This window comes from Phyllostomus discolor, chromosome 8 (assembly GCF_004126475.2).
Source record: "Phyllostomus discolor isolate MPI-MPIP mPhyDis1 chromosome 8, mPhyDis1.pri.v3, whole genome shotgun sequence".
In the NCBI taxonomy this organism is placed as follows: domain Eukaryota; kingdom Metazoa; phylum Chordata; class Mammalia; order Chiroptera; family Phyllostomidae; genus Phyllostomus; species Phyllostomus discolor.
In genome coordinates this window covers 96,099,728-96,121,714 of record NC_040910.2, presented here as the reverse complement: position 1 = coordinate 96,121,714, position 21,987 = coordinate 96,099,728, and the positions used below count along the sequence as shown (strand labels likewise).

The 21,987-nt window shown below is 54.3% G+C and overlaps 1 protein-coding gene across 1 annotated transcript in view; it reads right to left on the bottom strand.

Moving 5' to 3' along the window:
• Positions 1-21,987, bottom strand: part of CUEDC1 (CUE domain containing 1) — a 76,749-nt gene that overhangs the window by 18,482 nt on the left and 36,280 nt on the right. Inside the window, exon 2 of the mRNA XM_028520972.2 lies at positions 1,357-1,998. Within this exon, the coding sequence (XP_028376773.1) occupies positions 1,357-1,707 (351 nt within the window). The 5' untranslated portion in view covers positions 1,708-1,998. The remainder of the gene's footprint in view (positions 1-1,356; positions 1,999-21,987) is intronic.

The window sequence follows — 21,987 nt, the reverse complement described above, 5'->3', positions numbered from 1 at the left end:
AGGGATGAGCCAGATGTCATCGCCCACAGCTCCTCTCCTGCCTGGAGAGAGAAATCCCAGGCGGCTGGGATTCACGAAGGGCGAAGGGCAGCTGGGCCCCACCCTGCAGCGTGACTCTGACTGATGGGCAGTGGCTACCCACAGGCCTGTGCTGAGTAGGACCCCGAGACCATATCTGGGTCTAAGTTTTCTCATGGTAAACGAGGGTGATAATAATGCCACCTCACAAAGTTGGGAAAGACTAGGAGAGACGATACATCTAAAGCAGGAGGGTGGTGCCTGGTGCAGGCTGGGGCTCAATGAAGAACAGGGTTAAATCCCACCCCTGCGTCCTCCCGTCCATGGCTGCATGTCCCACGTGCCCCTGCAGACAGTGACCTTCTCACTGAAAGACCATGTGCCCGTCTGCACCTAGCGCTGCAGGTCCTGTAGAGACTGGGGGGCCAAACGTATACTGAGCTCTTGGATGGGGCCAGGGAGGATTGGCCACACCCCACAGGGGGGCCCTGATGCAATGGGGTGGTCGCATCTCCCCCATCCCCCTCCCTGGGGCGAGGAGAGAAGGGCTCGGGCATCACTCACTACTACCTCCATCATGCCTCAGTCAGAGGAGGTCTGATGTCACTCCCCTTCCGTGGCTCCCTGTGTTCTCGGGACACAGCCCCACTCTCCTCCTCAACCTCCTGGTCCCCGCTCATTCTGGGATCCTGACAGATGGTCCTGCTCTCAGTTCCCCGGCAACTCATACTCCATTTAGCCTCTGAGCTTTCGCATAAGCTGTTCCCTCCGTCTGAACACCTTTGCCCTCACTCTTCTTTTGGGTCTCAGCTCAGCCATCCCCACCTCTGGGAGGCCACGCCCTCCTCTCCTGCTTCCCTTTCTCCGGACAGAGCACTTACCACTGGGGGCAGTCATTGCCTGACTCTGGTCCCTATTCTCCGCTGCACCTCGAACTCTGTGAGCAGAAACTTTCTCTGACTTGACCAACGTGGATACCCAGAGGTTCAGGAGTACCATTTCTTGAAAAATACAGACCAGAGGGCTCCACGCTGGACTGATATTCACTGGGCTGGACAGGTCCATGTTTCTGCATTTTTACCCAGCTCCTTGATTCTGAGCACCCCTGACCCAAGGTCTAGTCCCATGCCTGTCATACCACTGAGTAGGTGCTCAGTGCTTGTTGAATGACTGCATGATTTCTGCCCTTAAAACAAGGACACTGACTGACTCGGGTGCCATTTCCCTATGAGAAATGAGGCTGCTTGCTAGTGAGAACACAGGCAGGAGTATAACCCAAGTCCTCTCAGGTTCGAACAGTGCTGGAGCTCCCCTGCGTTACCAGGGCCAAGTCCCTACCTCCGGGGGGATGCTGTCCTCCGAGTCGGAGCTGTCTTCGTAGACGCTGCCACCACCCCCCTCCAGGTTCATCTGCAGCAGCTGGTCGATGGTGGCGTCCACAGCCCCGCTGTTGGCGCGCAGCACGCACTCGATGATATCATAATCCATGTTGGGGAACATGGTCTTGAAGTCGTCCATGGCCTGGTTGAACTCGAGGCGGCGCACCTGCCGCGGGGGCCGGCTGTTGTTGAGCTCCTGCGAGGAGGCCGTGGCACTGCCCCCGGCCCCGCGCGCCCCTGCGGAGCCGCCCCCGCCCCCGCCGCCGCCGCCGCCGCCGCCACTGCTGCTCCGGCGGAACAGGCTGGTCATTTTGCCGAGCCGATGAGCGAAGGTGCTGCCCTCCGGGGCCAAGTCCCTTCCTCCCGGGCCCTGCGCCGTGGCGCGCGTGCTTGGCGGGGGAAACTACTCCCGCGCCTTCCCTGGCCCCAGAGCAGCCAGGTGGGGACCAAACGGGCAGGGTCCCTGCGTCAGGAAACTAGGGCACGGGGCCACCGGCGGCCCTCAGGCAGCGACATCCGGACCTGGACCGCGGGGGCCACTGGACGGCTGGTCATCCACACCCCCGGGGCATCCTGGGGCAGGCTCCAAAGATGGTCGCACCTGAAACGGAGGGGAACAGAGTCAAGAGCAGAATGCAACAAACTGTAGCTCAGGGTGATGGCTGAGGGGATTAGGGAGACCCCTGCCACACCCAGGGGAGACTGCTTCCTTCTGCTTTCTCCAGCTGCAATAATGGCAGCCCCAGTAGTTCAGTAACACAGGAGGGCTATGCCAGGTGGCAAGGAAGGGCTTACTCTGGGCCCGGCCCCATGCTCTGTGTCGGCTAACTCAAGCCACCACGCTGAGGCAGGCGTTAGCGTCCCCATTTCTGAGATGGGAAGACTGAGGCATGGACACTAAGAAAGTGGAGTGTGGCCTCTCAGCCCCTGGTCTCAACCACTATACACACCGCCAGAGACCCCTGAGGATCTGACTGGGGCAAGGGGGGCTCTGTGCAGGCGATGTGAGGCCTCCCCGCTCTCCACCCTCATCCAGCCCTGCTTTCCTTGTCTCCCCACAGCAGGGCCCCACTGTCCTGGTCGCACATCACAGCGTCCAACCTGCGCAGACAGAGCTCCTCCACACCTGCGACAGAGACCCATCCAGCCCACTCAGATCCGGGCACATAAGTCACCGCGCAGGTCCCCGTTCTGCCGGTGCGGTCCGTCGAGAGTCGAATGTGCCTGAAACCATCACGCTCTGACTTCCTCACACTTATCCCATGTTTTTACAGTAATTTTGCTAATTAGAGAAAAGTGGCAGCTTTATTTTAAGGGACTGTTCTATCCAAGGATATTCTTAAGTTTGATGAAACAGGTGTAAACCTGTTCTCCCTTTTTTAGGACTCGGGTCATACTCTGAACAGCTGATACAGAAATGTCCGTGTGAGCAAGTCAGTGTGACACCCTCCCTTACCACCGTCTCAAGACTCAGTGATGCAAGGAAGACAAGACCAGAGGGCTGAGGGTTCTGTGTCGCTCCCTCACCCCGGGGTCAGCACGCCCATCACTACCACTGATGTTCTTTGTCCCAACAGGTGAGTCACCTCACAGGTAAGATAGGGCTCCATGCCTCCCAGAGCCACCATGCTGATGTTCTAACCTCCGCCTCCTTGGAAGGACCTGGGGATTGTCCAGGGCTCATGCTCTGGGGCTTGCTGAGGCTCATGCTCTGGGGCTTGCTGAGTGGGTGTCTGCCTAGTCCCAGGGAGGTGGGCTGGATTCAGGAATGGAAAACTAGAAGCACAGAGGCCCTACACAGCTCCCATTCCCTGGACTATATATAGTTCTGTGACACCAGAACTATAATCCCCTCCCACTTCTAGAGGAAACCAGTTAATATTCTGTTTTTTTTTTTAAGATGATACCTTGTCTATGCATATACTACTACCACATGTATAAATTTACTTTATTGAAATGTGATCGAACCGTAAATTCTACTTTGCTACTTGTATTTTCCACTTAATAATTTAGTATAGTCACCTGCCCATGTCAGAGCATGTCTATCTACTTCATCACTTTTAATGCCTGAGTAGAATTCTGTTGCCTGGGCGAGGGATGATTTACGTGTTGTTCAACCTCCTCCTTCCCATCACTTCCCAGATGAGCAAGTCGCAGCCCAGAGACACCCAGCCATTTCCCAAGGAGACACAGAGGGAGGACCTCAGATGATCGGTCCCAGAGTTTTGTTACGAGAATGAACACAGGAAGGTGGCCAAGGATGACCTGGCTTCCTGCCGCTGGCTTCAGACACCACTCGGCCCCACCCCCACCCCTCGCTCCACCCCAGCACACGGAACGCTGGAGGATGCGCTCTGACTGCCAAAAGAATGCCCTCCATGAATGGGGCTCCACCCTGGTGGCCGCCTCTGTTCTGGGCTCTGAAGCCTTTTCCGGGGCCTCTAACAAGGACAACAGGGCTGGGAGACCCCAGAAACCAGTGCCCTGGGCTGCCACCTGCTGTCCTGGTGTCATCGCACACGGAGGTCAGTGCCGAGTGCTAATGCCCTCTGGCACCACCATCTCCCTGAGTGATTCAGTAAGAGACATGGAGAAACACAGCTCTCGTTTTTGCAAGAGGCAAAATTCCTTAGGGCAGGGATGTCAAACTCATTTTCACCAGGGGCCACATCAGCCTCGTGGTTGCCTTCAAAGGGCCAAATGTAATGTTAACTCCTTACCATTCAAGGAGTCGTTACATTTATACAGTCCTAAAATTATTTCAGCCCTTTGAAGGCAACCACGAGGCTGATGTGGCCCCTGGTGAAAATGAGTTTCACACCCCTGCCTTAGAGAAAGAAGCCAGGACCTCACCCACCCCTGGTGGAGTGAAAAGGAAAGTGGTGGGGCCCCCATTTTCCCCATTAAGAGTCCTCTGGACCCATCCTCCTGGGCCTCGCTGAGTGTCAGGCAGCCCCGGAGAGACATTCTCGCAGGCCCACCATTAGCGGTCAGTGCACAGGTTCGGACCCAGGCTGCAGTGCCTGCTGCCACTCCCTGGCTGTGGGACCTTGCACAAGTCTCCTCTCCTCTCTGTGCCCAATGCCCTCACCCATATGTACGGGCCTTCAATGGGAGCTGAACAAGATAATCCTCAGCCCATGCCTGGAACATGATTAGCTCTGCGATCGCTGTTGCCACTGCCTCAGAAGGCTCTTGAAGAGCCAGGAGCAGCCAGTGCACTGGCCACACTGCCACCTAAAGTAGAATAGGGGGCATTTTAAGGGCCCCTCCCCCACCATCAGGATGTCAACCTCTAGAATTCCCTCCAGAAGGAGCTGCCGGTCCTCAGAGCCCCCGGGGAGCCTGGCTGGTGTGGACAGCTGCAGACATGACAGGTCAAGATGCCTCACCCATTTACCGCAGGTGCACAGCCTTGCAAAGGTATTTGGTGTGTGCCATGACAGGTAAACGGCTGACAACTCCAAGCCAGCCCCATCCCCTGCTCCACAGTATGGATGAAGGGATGAGACGCGAGACTAGGAGGGAGTTGCCCAAGGACACAGCCAATGTGGCAAAGCCCAGACTTTTCCATCAAAGGGTGGTTCTGTGTGTGAGGAGAAAGTAGCTCAGACACAGTAATGGGAAACGCAAGGGGAAAGGATTTGATGTGCAGAAATGCCATTTCCAAAGGGCTCTGCAAGGCCTCCCGAGACTCATAGCCAGGCTGCCTGAAATTAGCTCCAGGTGGGGCTGGAAGGCCCCCCGCTTCTCAGAGAGCCATCCCCCTGCCCCTCTCAAGAAACTCAAGTGCAGTCTGAGGCCAGGGCTGAGGTGTGGTATCGTGACGGGGACAGAGAAAAGGACTGTACTCAGGGTCAGGGTCATCTCTGTCCAGACTGCCCTTTGCAGCCAGCACTGCTCAAATGAAAAGTCATTTAAACACAGGAAAGAATTAAGGCAGGAGATTTAGGCTGATGAGCTGTGCCGGGTGCTTTCACATTTAATCTTTTTTACAACTCCAGAGATAGACCTCTCCATTTCATCGCTGTGGGACCCAGTTCAGAGAAGTTAGGTAACTGGGGCAAAGTCGCACAGCTGGAGCATAGAGAGGCCAGAGTTAGGAACCTACTACTGAAAGTGCCTAGTCAGGCTTGCGGGGCTGAGAGCCAAGGAGCCTCAGAAAGGCAGCCATGTGTGCCCCAGGCTCAAGAGCGGGGCCCAGCCCGGCTGACATTCTAGCAGAGGAAATGTGACCCAGACAGCACTGAGGAAGGGAGGGGCAATGGGTGTCTCTTGGCTGTGCCCCAAAGCTGGCTCTGTGACCTTGGGGAAACCACTTCACCTCTCTGAACCTCAGGTGCTGGGCACTGGCAGGGAAGCGGATAACCCTGACTGGCTCCCGAAAAAGGAAGTGAACTGAAACCACGGAGCCCATTAGACAGCTTGAAGGCTGACTCAAAGGTTCTCCTGAACTCACAGTTGTCGGTGGCTCGGGGGCTGGAAAGCAGAAATCCCACACCTGTCCTCCCCCAGGCCCCAGAGAGCCAGGCCTTTCACTTCCCAGTAAAGGAATCCAGGCCTGGCAGGTCGTGGCAAATGGCCAAGCTTCACTCCAAGCCTGAGCAGGCAGCCAAGGCCTGAGTCACTCCCTCCTGGCCAGGAGCGGAGGGCGAGCTGCCCCAGTGTTGTTCTCTTGACCTTGTCCAAAGTCATCCAGCCAGTCTCCTGCAGGGCCAGTAGGGCCCACCAAGGGGGATGTGAGAGCCCTGGAGCCAGAGTCGTGGGTTCTACTCTGACTGAGCCTGATAAGATTATGTGACTTGGAGAAATTATTTCCCTTCTCTGAACCTCAGCTTCTTCGTTTGCAAAAATACAGATAAGACCTACCTGGCAGCAGTTGTTGTGATAAAATTATAGGGTGCCTGAGCATAGTCAGCACCCAATGAGATAGGCTGGCGTGACCTCAGCCTCAGGCCTTAGCCGTTGCCCTGGACCACACTCACACCCTGAGCAATGTTATCTGGCTTTAAATACCATCTCCACCCTGAGTGCCGGCCCCCAGATGCTCTGGCCTTGAGGTGTCTGGGAGCACAGCATTCAACTCTGCACTTAGCCATCCGACCTGCTGCCTCCACCTGGGTGTTCAGTAGCAGCTCCAGCAGAGCAGGCCACCTGCCATTGTGACGTCTTCCACCCCAGCCTGCTCCTCCTGGCCTTCTCCACCTCTGTTCATGGCAACTGCACGTAGTGCAGGCCAAACACTCGGGAGTCATTTCTGAATGCTCACATTCTCTCACACCCGCCCCACACCCAAGGGCCAGCGCTTCCCTGCCCCACCCCCACCTCAAGCATCTGAAAATGGATGGGAGTGCCCCAGGCCATCTGTGTCCCTATACACCCTGGGCTTCCTTCTCTGAAAATCCCCAGAGGGACAGGAACACAGGACAGATAGGATCTAGTGATCCCCTGACACTGCTTTCATTGCAGCCTGCAAAGGGACTCGCTGTCTCTCCTCTCAGACCTGGGCCAGGGCCAGTGCCCCGAGGCCAGGCCACCAGGTGGTGTCCCAGGGCGCAGGCCACGGCTGCTGCTAAGGAAAGGGCCAACAGAGCCTCTTCTCTCTCGGAACCCAAGAGCCTGCCCCACCCCCTCCCTTGGCCTGACTAAAAGGGAAAGGAGCCACCCAAACCCCCCCCAGGGGTCTTAGAACCCAAGAGTCCAGAGTTTCAAAATAATCTATTCCCAAGGTAGGACATGCAAGGCACATGTGCCATTGATTTCCATCCCGCACCCTTGGCAGACATCACTAATCCATCCAGGTATTAATGTCCTCAGAGCTGTTTTTTAACAAAGGGCTCTGGGCAAGCCACTACCCAGTGGTTAGAACTGGCAGGAGAGACTCATCCTGCTTGCCAGCCCCTTCGTTTCCCGTACGTGAAGAGCAGGCCCCCCACTAACTCTGTCTCATCAGAAATCCAGGCTGCAAACGCCAGCAGGGCCAGAATGAGGTCATATGACCCCGGGGACGCTTGCGTAACCATGGTTAAGTTCTGGGGAAACCTCAAGTGGGTGATGGCATCATTAACGGAGAGGCTGCTGGGCCCAGGCAGCTGCACCCTTGCCGGTGTGTCACCTCAGGCGTGGTGGGAGTGGGGTGCAGGGAAGTCTGCTGAGCTCCTTGGCTTCTGTGCTGGAGAGGCCCCAAAAGGGGGAGAAATGAAGGGACAGGGGGACAGAGACAGAGAGAGGCTCTCGGGGTGTGTGTGTGTGTGTGTGAGCTTCCAGCGGGGAGGAGGAGGGGATGGCCCTGACAGAGGCATCTTGTCCGCCTGCCCCTGTACAGGCTTGTTTTCTTCCCAAGCTATTAATGTCACTGCAGCTTCAAAAGCCGGGTGACCTTTACACGCGGAGCCGCCTCCTCCTGCCCAAGGCTCGGAAACAGCTTAATGGGAACTCTGACGGCCACAGCCGCTGAGGCCACCACAAAGCCATCCTCAGTCCCTAGGTGCCTGGAGTGCCTGGGCAGCCACACCTGTGCCCACCTCCAGGGTGGGGCTGTGAGTCAGGGAGGGCAGAGGACCCTTGGGCACAGCAGTTGGGGAAAGGAGGCCTGGGTGGACCTGAGAGGAGGAGGAGAGGGACAGACTCAGCTCTACCAGACCCTGCTGTGTGATGCTGGGTTAGCCATTGACCTCTCTGAGCTACCCCCCATCATTTAGTCTAAACTAAGGGGTGGGGGAGAAAAATCTTCCTCTCCTGAAAAAAAAAAAAAACAAAAAACAACCCTTTAAAATTCTATAGAAGAAAAAAGGAGGAAGGCCCTGGCCAGGTGGCTCAGTTGGTTGGAGCGTAACCCCATGCACTAAAAGGTTGCAGGTTCAATCCCAGGTCAGGGCACATACGGGAGACAACCAATCAATGTTTCTCTCTCTTTATTTTTAAAGATTTTATTTATTTATTTTTTAGAGAGGGGGAAGGGAAAGAGAAAGAGAGGGAGAGAAACATCAGTGTGTGGTTGCCTCTCACATGCCCCTACCAGGGACCTGGCCCGCAACCCAGGGATGTGCCCTGACTGGGAATCGAACTGGTGACCCTTTGGTTCACAGCCTGTGCTCAGTCCACTGAGCCACACCAGCCAGGGAACCTCTTATATCAATGTTTCTCTCTCTCCCCCACAGCCTCTCTCTCTAAAATCAATAAACATATGCTTGGGTAAGGGTTAAAAAAAAAACAGAAAAAGGAAAAAAGGACATTTTCCCTCCTAATTTTTTTTCTCCCTTGCCCCAACTTCTGTGGCCAGGTCTGTAGCCCACGGAGGTGGTCTAAAGCAAGAGGTGGCAAAGGAAGGTAACAAAATCCTTCAAATGTGAAAGGACTGGCCCCACAGCCTCAGTCCTAAGGACACCATCACTCACGTCTGCTCCCGAGGCCCAAATATCGGGCTTGGCTGCATACAAGGCACAACCAAGAAGCCTAACCCTGCCTTCCAGTTGAAAAGATCCCAGATGAAGCTCCTCAGGCCCGAGGACAATGTAGTTTGTCTGGCTCATCTTGGTAGCTAATGATAACAACAACAACAACAACAACATAACCTACTTCCTGCTTCTTGAAGTGCCAACAGCTATTCCAAGTGCATTCTGCATGTTACCTCCTTGCATCCTCCCTCCGGCCCTGTGAGGTACTTATTACCACTGCTATCTCCTCTTTATAGATAGAAAAATGAGGCACAGAAGAGTCGAGTAACTTGCTTAAGGTCACACAGTTAAGTGTCAAACTTGGCACTTGTAACTGTCAGCTACACTTGAGCCCAGGAAGTCTGACTCCAGCGTCAGCACTCTAAATCTACGGGTTTGACCATCTCTCTGGGGTCCCTGGAGCGGAGCGTGGAACTGGGCACACGGCAAACACTCAGCAACTGTGAGCTGAAATGAGTCTCTAACTGGGCACAGCTGCCCCTGGAGAGGCTAGGGGAGTCTTCACACAAAGCCTCGGGAAGTAAGAACCCTGGTCATTTCCTTACAAATCTGTTTCCCACCCCACCAAGGATATCGAGTTGCTAGGACTGTTTTCCACATCTGCCTGAGACGGTTGGGACTATTTCCACAACAATCCCTCTCTCCATCCACAAACACCACCAGCGCTGCCAAGACACTCAACCCAGATGCCTGGGAGGAGATCAAACCTCACCGCCTCACCTGGAAGCCCTAGGTCTGAGCAGGCCCTCTGGGCTGGCCCGGATTGTGCGTACCTGCCCTATCCTGGGAGAAGGGGACCACTGGCAGCTCAGGTGCATGGCAGTGAGGCTGGGCTGGATCCGGGCAGGAGCTCATGCTTGCCCAGGTCCAGCCCCTTGGGGAAGAGGAGCCAGCTGCCCCTTCCCGGTCCTCTCCTTTAGGCAGTTAGGGTGCATGCCCCCCACACAGGGGAGGCCTGTATGGTCTGGGGCTGAGCCCCGATTCTGGACAGCCCCAGGAGATGTCTCTGGGCCCCTGGGACAGGTGGTCGGTCAGTCGACGATCTCACATTTAGTATTTATTGTAATTTAGCATCTGAGCATGCCCAGGGAACCCAGGCCAAGGAACCGAGATCAGGGATAGGTACTCAGGGTGAGCAGGGGAATGTCCTGGGAACAGAAGCCCCAACTCCTGCTCCCCCCGCCCACTAACTCATACTTCTTTGCTCCTACCCACCGATCCTAATTCCGTTTCCATGGAATTCAGGTAACGTGTGTAACGGAACACTGTACAACAGTAAACAAAAATGAGGCATCTCAGAATGTCTCTAAGTCCCAGACTCATTGCCAAGGGGAACAATGAAAGGCACAAACCCGAGTATAGTCCTGCAGGCACACCTCAGAGCTGCTGGGGCTTCGGCTCCAGACGGCAGTAATAAAGTGACTATCGTGATTGAGAGAGTGGTGATCTTTTCGCTGGTGGAGGGTCTTGCCTTCCATTTGCAAACAATGCAACATCCGTGAAGGGTGATAAAGTGACGCGCAATGAAACAAGCTCTGCCCGTGCACTGTTACCAGCATGCGGTATGTGTGTGTCTGTGGGTGCTGGGGGCGGGGGGCGAGCATTCTGGAAACAGCTGTAAGAAACCAGTAATGCAGGCTGCTGCTGGGGAGCATTAGGTCATGAGAGACAGATCAGGGAAACTTTTCTCTGTAAACCCTTGTATGTCTTTTAAATTTGCTTCATGTTTATTTATTAATTTTAAAATAAAACTAGCAAATAACCTATAAAGAATATCAAAGTGACAGCCTTGTGAGTGGGTTTTTTTTTAATGCTCTTTTTGCATTATCTGCAATGGACATGAATTACTTTTTAACAATAATTGTAGCAAATGTCTGCGAGCACGTGCTATGTGGCATGTGCTTTCCAAGCACTTGGCAGGTTAATCTCACGACAGCCCCACAGGAAGTGAAGTGCTATACCCACTTCACAGAATGGGAAACTGAGGCTCAGAGAGGTTGGTAACTCATGTAGGGTCACACAGTCAGGGACAGACAAAATTTGAACCCCGACAGTCTCCCCCCGCATCCATAGTCCATGCTCTTCCTAACCTCCACCTTATATTGTCTCTCTAATTAAAAAATAAAATGAAATAAAACCCAAACAAACAAAAACTGAATGACTACGGAAAAATATCTTTAGGAAAAAGTGAACCAGACAGCCTCCAGGGCTTTAAAACTTGTATGATCCTGAGAACCTCAACGCCATCCTCCCTGCCTGCCTATCGCAGAAGGCCTCCTCCAGTCCTGCCTCAGCGGGACCCAGGCTCGGCTCCGCCCCTGGGCCACCGCATCCCGCATCCCTCCCGGTCACAGACCTGTCCACTTCCTGCGGTGGCTGCCTGGGAGAATGAGGCCCAGTGGGCAAGATGATGGCCAGGGCTGCAACTCTTTCAGGTCAGACTACAGCACAGAGGGCCCACGGTGTGGAGCAGGGTCGGGTCTGGCCAGGAAGCGCCTCTTGGAGGAGGAACCACGAGTTGGTTTTTATGGGGCTGAGTCGGGTAAGAGGCCACAGAGCGCAGTGGTGAAGGTGGGGCCAAGCTCAGCTTACATCCTGATGCCCACTCCTCGGGGGGCTGGCAGGGTGAGAGACCTTCTGCAAGTGAGTTGTCACCTGTAGAATGGGATCCGCACTCCTCAGAGGGCTCCTGTGGGGAGCTCAAGTGATGGGCACACATAGGCTCCACACCTGGATGCGAGGCCTAAGGCCACATCAGTCTCTGAGGCTGAGTCTACAGGGCCCAGGAGTCAGGCCTGGGGTTACAGCCTGACTCCAGCCCTAAAGGGGGCCTGTGCAGCACAAAGGCCTCCCCTCAGGGGCCTCCAGGACCGCAGGCTGTGGAGCTCTGGGGCTCCAGAGTGCAGCAGGGATCTGAGCCAACAGCCCCATTCCTGCCTCCACTCTGCCCCTAGAGAAGCGTCCCAGGGAAAGAGAAGTGAAGTGACTGGAATATTCCACAGGCCCTGGGTTGCCCAGGCCTCCCACTCCTGCTGGGGCTGGAGGATAGAGGGTGGTCTGACAGGGCGTGACCACTTGGGGACAGGCTCCCCGTGCCCTGGGCAGCAGGGGTACAGGTACAAGGCACACAGGCAGAGTGACCTTCTCAGAAGTGCTGCCTGGGGCAGCTGAGGAATGCAAGGCCACGGCTGGGAGCAGGGGCTTGGGGAGGGGGTGGCCGGCCCTGAACTTCAAAAGAGCAGGAGGTGGCCGGACCAGTGTGGCGCAGTTGGTTGGGCATCATCCTGCAGAGCGAAAGGTTGCAGGTTCAGTTCCCGGTCCCAGTCATAGGAGAGGAAACCAGTTAACGTTTCCCTCCTTCCCTTCCCCCCTCTCTAAAAATAAATAAAGTCTTTAAACAAACTTAAAAAAATTAAAAAGAAAAAAGAGCAAGAGCCAGCTGTGGCTGGGAGGGCCATCACCCCCGACACAGGTGGCCAGGACACCATCAGAAATTCCACCCCAGGGAGAAGGAAGGGCCCAGAGGGCCCAGCCCAGACAGCTGATGAGGTTGTTTAGAGCCGCTTACCAGGCCGGCTTCTTCCTCCAACCACAGACTGCTCCCTCCTGCTCGCCTCTGCCCGTTCTGCCCCTTCTCCACCTGTGTAGCAGCAAAGCTCCCCTTCTGCAGCTGCCACGAAGTGCCTGGAGGCCAGCTGCCAGGCCTCCTCTACCCACCTGAAGCCCTCCCCATCCACATGGCCTCGCCTCTGCTTACCCACGCGCCCACACATGCCCTCTGGAGAGGCCGTGGTTAGGGAGGCAGGAAGAAACCGCATGTTCTCACTTCCAGGTGGTGTGTGTTGCCAGAGGTCACAGAACTCACTAGACACAGAGCTGGGATTTGAACCCCGTTCTAGAGACTCCTGGGCCAGTGCTCTCTCCCCGCGTGGACTCACACACCTGCACGCTCCAAACCAGCTCACTCAAACCCATTTGCACATACACAGTGCCACATGCTGGTCTCAGGCCCTCAGCCACAGGACACAGGCACCTGCTTGAGATTTTTCCTGAATTCTCCCAACCAGCCCAGGCACTCACTTCACTTCTCTCTCCACCCAACTCTGAAGCTGTGTTTTTAAAATTACAGCCAGTCTCTGAAACCCACATTATTGTGCCCAAAAGCACCCTCATCCTTCCCACAGCCCACCCTGCAAGCCACTCCCTTCTCTCTGCGGACAGCAGGGCCACATGTGGCCCCGGATCCCTGTCTATTCCCCACCTTTGCCCAGAATGGTTTTCACAGCATCTGGTACAGCCACAGTGAGGTTGAGCTGACCTGACTTGCAGCAAAACTGGCCAGAACTGGAGAGTGGCACACTCCTGGAAGGGAGCGCAGGGAAGGACCTCCGGCCAGCAGGACTGGGGCTGGTGGGCCTAGCCCTCCAGTCTGACAGTCTGGGGGAGGAGGCAGGAGCTCTTGGGGGTCCCATAACCTGCCTTCTTTGTCTCCAGGGGGCCTCAGTCTCCACCTCTAGAAAATGGAGAGATACAGTCCCTACTCAGTCTGACCTTTCCCATCACTGAAACCTCTCTCCCAGGGATGCAGGGACATGGGTGGGGGTGGGAGGACGGATTAGGGTCAGAGAAAGGCACCACTGCACTAGGTACAAACCATGATGATGCCTCTGCAGAAGGAGGTAGCTGCATCCCAGTCCCCCACAGCCAGAAGGCCCCGTGCCCTTTGTTTAGCTACAGAACCAGACCCCTTTCCTGAAATGAAACCCTCGGCAGAAGCCTGCCCTCACCCCCTTCCTCCAGCAATTATGTGTAATCAGAGAGCCTGCCGTTTACTAAGTGCCAGTCAGTGTTCCCGGTGCATGACGTCAGCTAATGCTCATGATAACCCAGTGCTGTCAATCACTGTCTTCTGTCTTTATCAGAGCCATTTCACAGGTAGGGACACTGAGTTTTGTGTGACCTGGAGGCTGTCCAGGATTGTGCTACATCCAAAGTGCATGGCTGTGCAGGGCAGAGAGCAGGGCACCTGTCAAGTCTCCTGACGCAGCAGGTACTTGCAAGTGTGGTAAAGCCTGGGTTTAGCCCTGGATGCTCTCGTCTCCCCACTGCTACCACACTGCTCTTCAGGAGACGGAAGTGTACTTCACTAGCAGTCTCAGAAGCAACTGCTCTTTGCGCTGCAATGTTGCATCTTGGAGGGCGGTGAGACTTCATCAGACTCCCCTGGAGTGTTTGCTAAGAACACATATTCTCCAGCCCACTGTTAAGTCAGAATCTCTGGGGGTGTGGCCTGGGAATCTGCATGTTACCAAGCTCCCAAGGTTTGTCTGACACCCAGTCAAGTGTGAGGACCATTACCTTACAGGGTGGTGCAGTTCAGAGCCCTGGGTTCTGGTTTTAGCTCTATCACAAACCAGCCAAGTGGCCTTAGGCAACTCCTTTTTCCTGCTGGACCTTCAGGTGCCCATCTGAAAAATGGGCAGGGAGCACGGTACAATCTCCAAGACCCCATTCACCCCTGGCATCCTCTGGGTCTGGCCGGAGTCTTCAGATGGTCCGTAGGTGTATGAACTGAGATTCATGGACTGCTCAGTCCCAGTCGCAGCCAATGCACACTGTAGGCACACATTGAAAAAGAGTTCTTGGCCCTGGCTGGCGTAGCTCAGTGGATTGAGCACGGGCTGTGAACCAAAGTATCCCAGGTTCGATTCCCAGCCAGGGCACATGCCAGGGTTGCAGGCCACAGCCCCCAGCAACCGCACATTCATGTTTCTCTCTCTCTCCCTTTCTCCCTCCCTTCCCTCTCTAAAATAAATAAATAAATAAATCTTTTAAAAAAAAAAGAAAAAGAAAAGAAAAAGAGTTCCTAACTGTTTGATTTAGGAAGATCTGCAAAAATACCTGCCTCTGGCTTCAAGCCCTAAACAAATGCCTTTTGGATTACCCATGACAACTCCCTGCCCCCACGAATATCTATTTTCTCCATTCCAGACTGCGCCAGCCGAATTCTGTAAACATTGGGTCCCACACCTGAGCTTAGTCAACAGCCATCAAACAAAGGCACTGCCAAGTCACCCTACAAGCCCAAACTCATCCAGCTCTGCCCCGGGGAAGCAACAGCCTAGGACAAATGGACCCTGTCCCTTCCACCTGCCACAGAATGGGAGTAAGGGGCAGGTCAGAAAGAGGGTGTAGCCAAAACGGCTCCAGCCTACAAATGGGTTACAAGGTTATCCAGACTTTTGGGGTATGAGGTGACGGCATGGGAAGTATCCAGCAGTAAACACGACCTTCCAAAAGCAGCTAGACACCCTTCATTTCCTTGGCTCCTTAATAGCACCAGTAAAACACGTGTTCAGCCCCAGCTGGTGTGGCTCAGTGGATTGAATGCAGACCTGTGAACCAAAAGGTTGGCAGTTCAGTTCCCAGTCAGGGCACATGCCTGGGTTGCAGGCCAGGTTCCCAGTGAGGGCACATGAGAGGCAAATAATTGATATATCTCTCACTCATTGATGTTTCTCTTCCTCTCTTTCTCCTTCCCTTCCCCTGCCCTCTCTCTAATGAATAAATAAATTTCAAAACACGTGTTTAGCTAGGGCTCAAGCATTGCTTGATAGAGGCAAATATATGACCCGTTCGTCCTTTAAGCTCTACAAATCCTTGGGTCTGATAACCCATAGTCCATGGACATGGGGTGAATTCTGATCTGTGCTACCTTTGTGTGTGGTCAGCCTGTGCGTGCTTGAGCCCATGCACAAAACAACCAAAGGGGAGGTCAGACATTGGGAAACACCTGTGAGTTGTACCCAGGGTCTGCTGATCCCAGTTATTTAAGAATCCCGCAATAGATCATCCTCTCACCCTGAGCATGCCGACTGCCCCAAGTACCTGTGTCTTACGTGTATATAGCACTTCACAGTTTACAATGCTGGGGAACTGTCCATGAGCCCTTTCCATTCATTCAGCCGGGCTCCAGCCTGGCACACGCCCCATTCAGCAGGGCACTCACTCTGGCGCCGTGTGAGGATCATCACTACGCGGAACCCTCACAACAGAACTGCGAGGAAGGAAGTGTTCTTTCGCAATGAGGAAATTGAGGCACAGAGGAATTAAATAACTTGCCCAAAGTCTCAGCCAGGAAGTGGTGGAGCCGGGATTCCACCCCAAAGCCCACACTCCCAGCCACTCACCGCACTGTCACCCTGTTTACAGCAGTAAGCCTCTGCAGCTCTGCATGGAGCTGAGAGAGAAACTGAGGCTCCAGAGGGGCAGGGAACACAGGGGCAGCCTGGCAACGGTCCCACCTCCAGGCAGCCTAGAGCAGGAGAGAAGCAGCTGTGTGGAGTAGGCCCAGCAGCAGGGAGATGGAAAAAATTCGGGTGCACCCAGCTGAAAGCTGGGCAGGCCAGTCCCACCACAAGCCTCCTCAGCACCACAGCCGTCCCAGGCAGGGAGGGGACCGCTCTGGGCTCCCCCAACCTCACCCCAGCAGGGCCCCCCTGTCCCAGTCTGGGCTCTGGTCAAGTTGTGTTTCCATCCCAACCACACCGGCAGCAGCCTGAGTGAGTCAAGGTCTGGCAGGAGGAAGTGGCCACACTTGAAAATCATTAACATGCCCGGCTGAGTTTGGGCCTTTGTTCTTGAGCAAGGACTGGAGTATTTCACTTTCAGGAAGGGGCTGGGAGGGTGGGGCGGTTCAGAATTGCACAACCAAAGGCACAGGCTCAGACACACGCAGGTCCCACTTGGAAATCATGGAAATCAGCTTAAAGGGCCCCTGAGGGAAAACATCCGCAAAGCCTCGGCCCTCACGCCCCGGGGTCCACGCAGAGAGAATGCCGGCCAAGCTCGCTCCACTGCTTCTCAAGTCAGAGAGGCCTTCCAGCCAGGGCAGGGAAACCAGGCGAGGGAAGGAAGCAGAAAGGCACCAGAGGAGGAGTGGGGGCAGCTCAGGCCCCGCACCACACCCATGGTGGGAGCCCCAGGTCCCAGAGATGAGTGACATCTGGCTGGGAGGGGCAACCCCAGATCTGTGAAGACTGCCTTTCTGCACGGGCCCCTTCTCGAAACACAGCGTCCCTCTTCCAATCGCATAGGTGCCATGGGTCCCCGGTGTCTCCCAGGTGCGGGCAAGAACAGCAAACAGCACTCACGGGCACCCCCTGCGGCCCAGAAACACTGTCCAGGGCAATGCATTTGAGGGAGACAAGTCGGTCATCAAGGGAAAAATCTGTTTTTAAAAATGTACTACAAACAGCAAGAATCAAACAGGCTTTTAACACGCCCCACAGGCCCTGGGAAGCATCCCGGGGAATGGTCCCTGCTCCCCTCCCAGCCTCGCAGGGGTCAGTCCCAGGCTAAGGTTTCACTCTGCTCCCTCCTGCTCCTCATTAGAGCTTAACCTCCGGGCCCTTGAGGAAATTGGGAGAAATGGGACTCTTGTCGTTTGTCAATTACAAAGTAAACAGCTCTCTGGGGGACTGCCCTCTTTGGGGAGGGGGGTCTTCTCACAGTCTCAGACCCCTCCTTCCCACCTCCCCTAGGCTCCCCTGTGGGAGGCAGCCTGTTTAGGGAAGCTGCTGCCCTTTCTGTCCGTGTTGTGGGACCTCTGCCTGGCAGGGGCAGGCCACCCACCAGGTCCCACGCACCCCCCTCAAAGCCTCTCTGTAAAGGGCTTTCAGGGACAGGAAGCAATAAACAGAGTCAGGTGGCCAAGATGCAGGGGCTGATTATGCAGTTTGTGGATTTTCCAGGCCTCTGTATACTCTCCCACCAGCTGCCTGGGACTCCGGGGAAAAAGGTGCTGGCGGAAGACAGGCTGGTCTTTGGCTTGAAACGTGGTCTTTTGACAGGGCCAAGCTGGGTCTCTCCCAGCATATGGGAGGGGCCTGCAGGTCTCCATGGCTCCATGCTTACATACCTTCTCAGAGCCTCAAAGAGAAAAAGAGGAACCCCCGTAACCAGACCCCAGCCTGCTAGTACCTACAACTCTCTCTCTCCAGCCCCTGCTCACCTCTCTACTCAGCTCTGAATTACTTCCTTACTTCCGAGGAGACCCCCAGAGGGGAGGGTGTGCCTGGCCAAGCTGCCAGCTAGCTCAGGCCAGGTGGGTGGCCCACCTTGACAAAGAAGCTCACAGCTCAGCTCAGTTTAGCTGCCCTGGGAGTGGAGAGCAACCTGGGAAAAGTTGAGACTGGTAGGGAAGGTGCTGCTGAGCGGCCCGGCCTCCCCAGTGCCAAGCTCGGCTCACATTCCCCAAAGCGGCTGCAAGCTGGGGAAACGGTGGCCCACACGTGCAAAGTCGTGAATGTACATTGCTTTGTGGCAGCAAAAAAAAAAAAATAGGAACATTCCTTCTTGTCCCTCAATAGCCAGTAACCAATAAATAACACAGTGCACGTCCACGAAATGGAAAGAATGGCATGCAGCTAAGACCTTGGCGTGCAGTGCCAACCTGGAATGACATGCAAAACCAAGTTGCACGGTCACATGCACACAATTTTGTTCAAGTGTCCTTGTGCATTTGGATACGCACAGGAAGTGAGGACATTTGAGTGGAGACACCCCAAACACGAAGTGGCAGTTATCTAAGGAGTAGGGTTGCGTGCTGTTTACTGCCTGTTGCATCCTTTGAAGTTTTTTACAACAAACATGCATTATGTTTCTGTACCTTAAAATTAAGAATTAAAAAAAAAGTTACACTGCTCGTGGGGATGTAATATGGTACAGCTGCTGTGGAAAAGTTGGGTGGTTCCTCAAAACGTTAAGCCTAGAATTACCCCATGATCCAGCAATTCCACTCCCAGATCTGTACTCAGAAGAACTGAACACCAGCTTCAAACAGACATCTGTGCACGCACGTTCGTAGCAGCATTACTCAACACAGCCCAAGCGTCAGTCGACAGGTGGGCGGATAAACAAAGGGCGGTGTATACCTGTGATAGGATATTATTCAGCCATAAAAAGGGACTGCAATTCTGGTGTACACTACGACATGGAAGAACCTTGAAAACGTGCTAACTGATATGAGCCAGACACAAAAGGACAGATACTGTATGATTCCACTTTTATGAAGCCCCCACAATAGGCCAATTCACAGAGGCAGACACTGGAAGAGAGGTAGGCGGGGGCTGAGGGGCTGGAGGCACGGAGAGCTTTGTATAATGGGCACAGGCTGTCGGTTTGGGAAGACGGACGAGTTCTAGAAATAAACAGTGGTGACGACTGTACGACACTAAGTATAACAGCGCCACTGACCTGCCACTTAAAAATGGTTCAAACGGTCAATTTTGCATTATACCTATTTTATCACAATAAAAATCAATGCAGAGGTGTCGGGCAGGACGAGGCCCTGGGCTGCAGGAGAGACTGTGAGTCCCTGGGCAGAAGGGGCACACAGGAAATCCTGCCCACACAGAGCAGCTCTGTCCCCATCTGCACGGAGTGGGCCAGGGGACAGTGGCACCCCTGTTGATGAGGACTGTTCACACGGTCTGCAGAGTCACACGGGCCACAAGGCTGGCAGGAGGTGGCGGTGCAGGGATTCTTTCCGAGACATTCAGAATTGCTGGGCTATGATACATTAGAAAAGGTTAGTGCTAGAACCTGAAGCCCGCACTGGAGAGCCTTGGACAGGAGGGGACAGACGGTCTGCTCATACTTCGGGGGGACAGGACGGGAAGGTCAGGAGAGAGTGAGAGAAAATAAGCAGAGGTCCGTCCTAGACGGTGCCCTGGCAGGCAGAAATCTCACTCATTCATCAGTCACTCAACAAACATCACAGGGCACTCCAGGTGCCAGGCAGTGGGGAAGTGGGGGTGGGGAGGAACAGGAGGACCCACTCATCTTATAAATACCTGAGTGTACTTTCAGTCCCACCACCCACCTTGCTCAAAAAGAAATACACATATAAAGAGAAACCAAAAGCTGTGCCCGCCTCCACCTTCTCGCAGAAAGTGAAAACCCCTCTTATTTAAGGCCAAGCATTTCCATCCAGAATAGGAAATATGATAAAAACTGCCAGTGTGGGCTGGCCTCCCTGGTAACTAGGCCTTATTCACACAGGCGTGGCCTGTCCACCAGTTACCAGGCATCTACGGATACACCAGATTCTTTCTTCCCAAAGGAGAAAAGCAAAGAGAAGGGCGTGGGCATGCCAGGCTGGGACACCAGGTTTGGAGGCTGGGACTGCCAAAGCAGACTTCTCGGATCCGTGGTTTCCTGAGTTCTTACCCTGCTTATCTCCAGTTGCGCAAGGACAGAGGAGCTGGGGGTTGGGGGGCACATCTGTGGTCAGTAGCAACTCTGCCTCACTGGAGATAAGACTATGTAAACAGAGGACTTCGTTGTGAAAGGGCACCGCATCCAGGGCCTTCCTGGAACATGGGATGTGTGTGTGTGCGCGCGCACTGGCAGAGGAGGCAGGTGGCTCGGAAACGTCTCCACTCGACATCCACTTAGGGCCTTTCACACGGACCCACTCAGGGAACTGCACCGTCCACTAAGGCAGCCACTAGTCACACGTGGTGATATATGTTGACATTTTAGCAGATGAAAAGTAAATCAAAATATAACTCCAATCCTCAGTTGCATCACCACATTTCAAGCGCTCAGTAGCCACCCAGGCTCACGGCCACCCCTCCGACAGTCCCTTTCCCACATCGCAGGAAACTATCAGTGCTGTTCCAGAACCAGAACCCAAAGGGGAGTCCTCCTGTTAACAGTATGACAGTTGGAGGGCTTTACTACAATCATCTGGAGGACACCCAGGGCTGTGGACTCTGATCCCCAACAGAGGAGCCCTTTTACACCCTTCTGGGAAGGGGGGGTAAGCACAAAGACCCCTTCTCCAGGGCAGGCAGAGCTCGGGTGAGCACTAGGTCCTCCTCATCCAAGGCCGAAGCTTTGGCCTGGTTCCTATGGAACTTGACCCCCCCCCACCCCAGGCAGAAGAAGCAGAAGTCCTGTTAGGAGCCCAAGTTTGGTTGCAACCTGCGCAGGACTCGAGGCCCTCCCATGTGCTTTGCCAGGAGGAAGGGGGTGCTGAGCATTGTCAGGGGTCATCATCCACTGTCCCCACTCCAGGGTGTGCCCCATGGTGGCCCTGGCACTGCCTCCTTGGGCTTCTCCAGAGCGATGGGAAGGCGTCAGAGGAAAAGGGCAGCTGAGGCAGGGGTGTGTGTAGGTGGCGGGGTGGGGGAGGGGTGTCAGGTGGGCAGTGCTTATTAAAGAAAAAAACATCATTTCAAGGAACCTGACGGGTCAGTCTAAGGAAATGAGTGGAAAGGGTTCTGAGAATGCAAATGATGGCTGGGTATTTGCACCAGAATCTCTGAACCAACCAGAGAGAGAAAAATTGATCAAGCACCCCTGTAACACCCACCAATATGATGATATGAAATGGCTGAGACACCTTCACTCTTAACAAATTTCCTAAAGAATTTCCCCATTTGAGTCAAAGGGGCATCACCATTCCCCTCCCTTGGTTGTCTCAGCTTAGCCCTGAAGGTCACCCAACATGAGCTATAAATCTGCAGTGTTTCCGGCAAACCCCAGATTCAGGGCTGCAGGCGGGGCGGGGAGTGAGCCACCTGCCCACAACGTGTGGGAACGGTGGGAAATGAAACCGGAGGGGAGAAACGGGGAACCTGGGCTCTGGTCCTGCTCTGCCACAGGGAGCCAGTTCCTTTTTCCTTTTAACCTTTTTAGAGATAATACTAAAAAAAATAAAACAGATACAGAAAACTGCACAAAACAAATGTCAGTTTAATGAATGAATTTGATGAGCAAGGCAAACAACTTTGTAGCCACTCACGTCCAGAAACGAAACTTTGCCTGCCACTCCGAAGCCCTCTCCACGTGCCACCAGCTGATTTTTCTGGTCGTCACTCCCTTGCATTTTCTTGTCACTTAAATGTATGTCCCTGGACACAACAGTTGATCTTTATCTACAGATTCTCCCTTTATCCTTTTTCCTTCCTTATAATTTATGAGTTAAAGAACCCAGGCCATTTGACTACTGACTTCCCAGCTGTCTGAAGTTCATAGAACCAGATTCGTTTTCTCTCTGACCCTCAGTTACTTCCTCTCGACCAGCGACCAGTGCTGTCCTGCCCAGTTTATGGGGCTCCTGT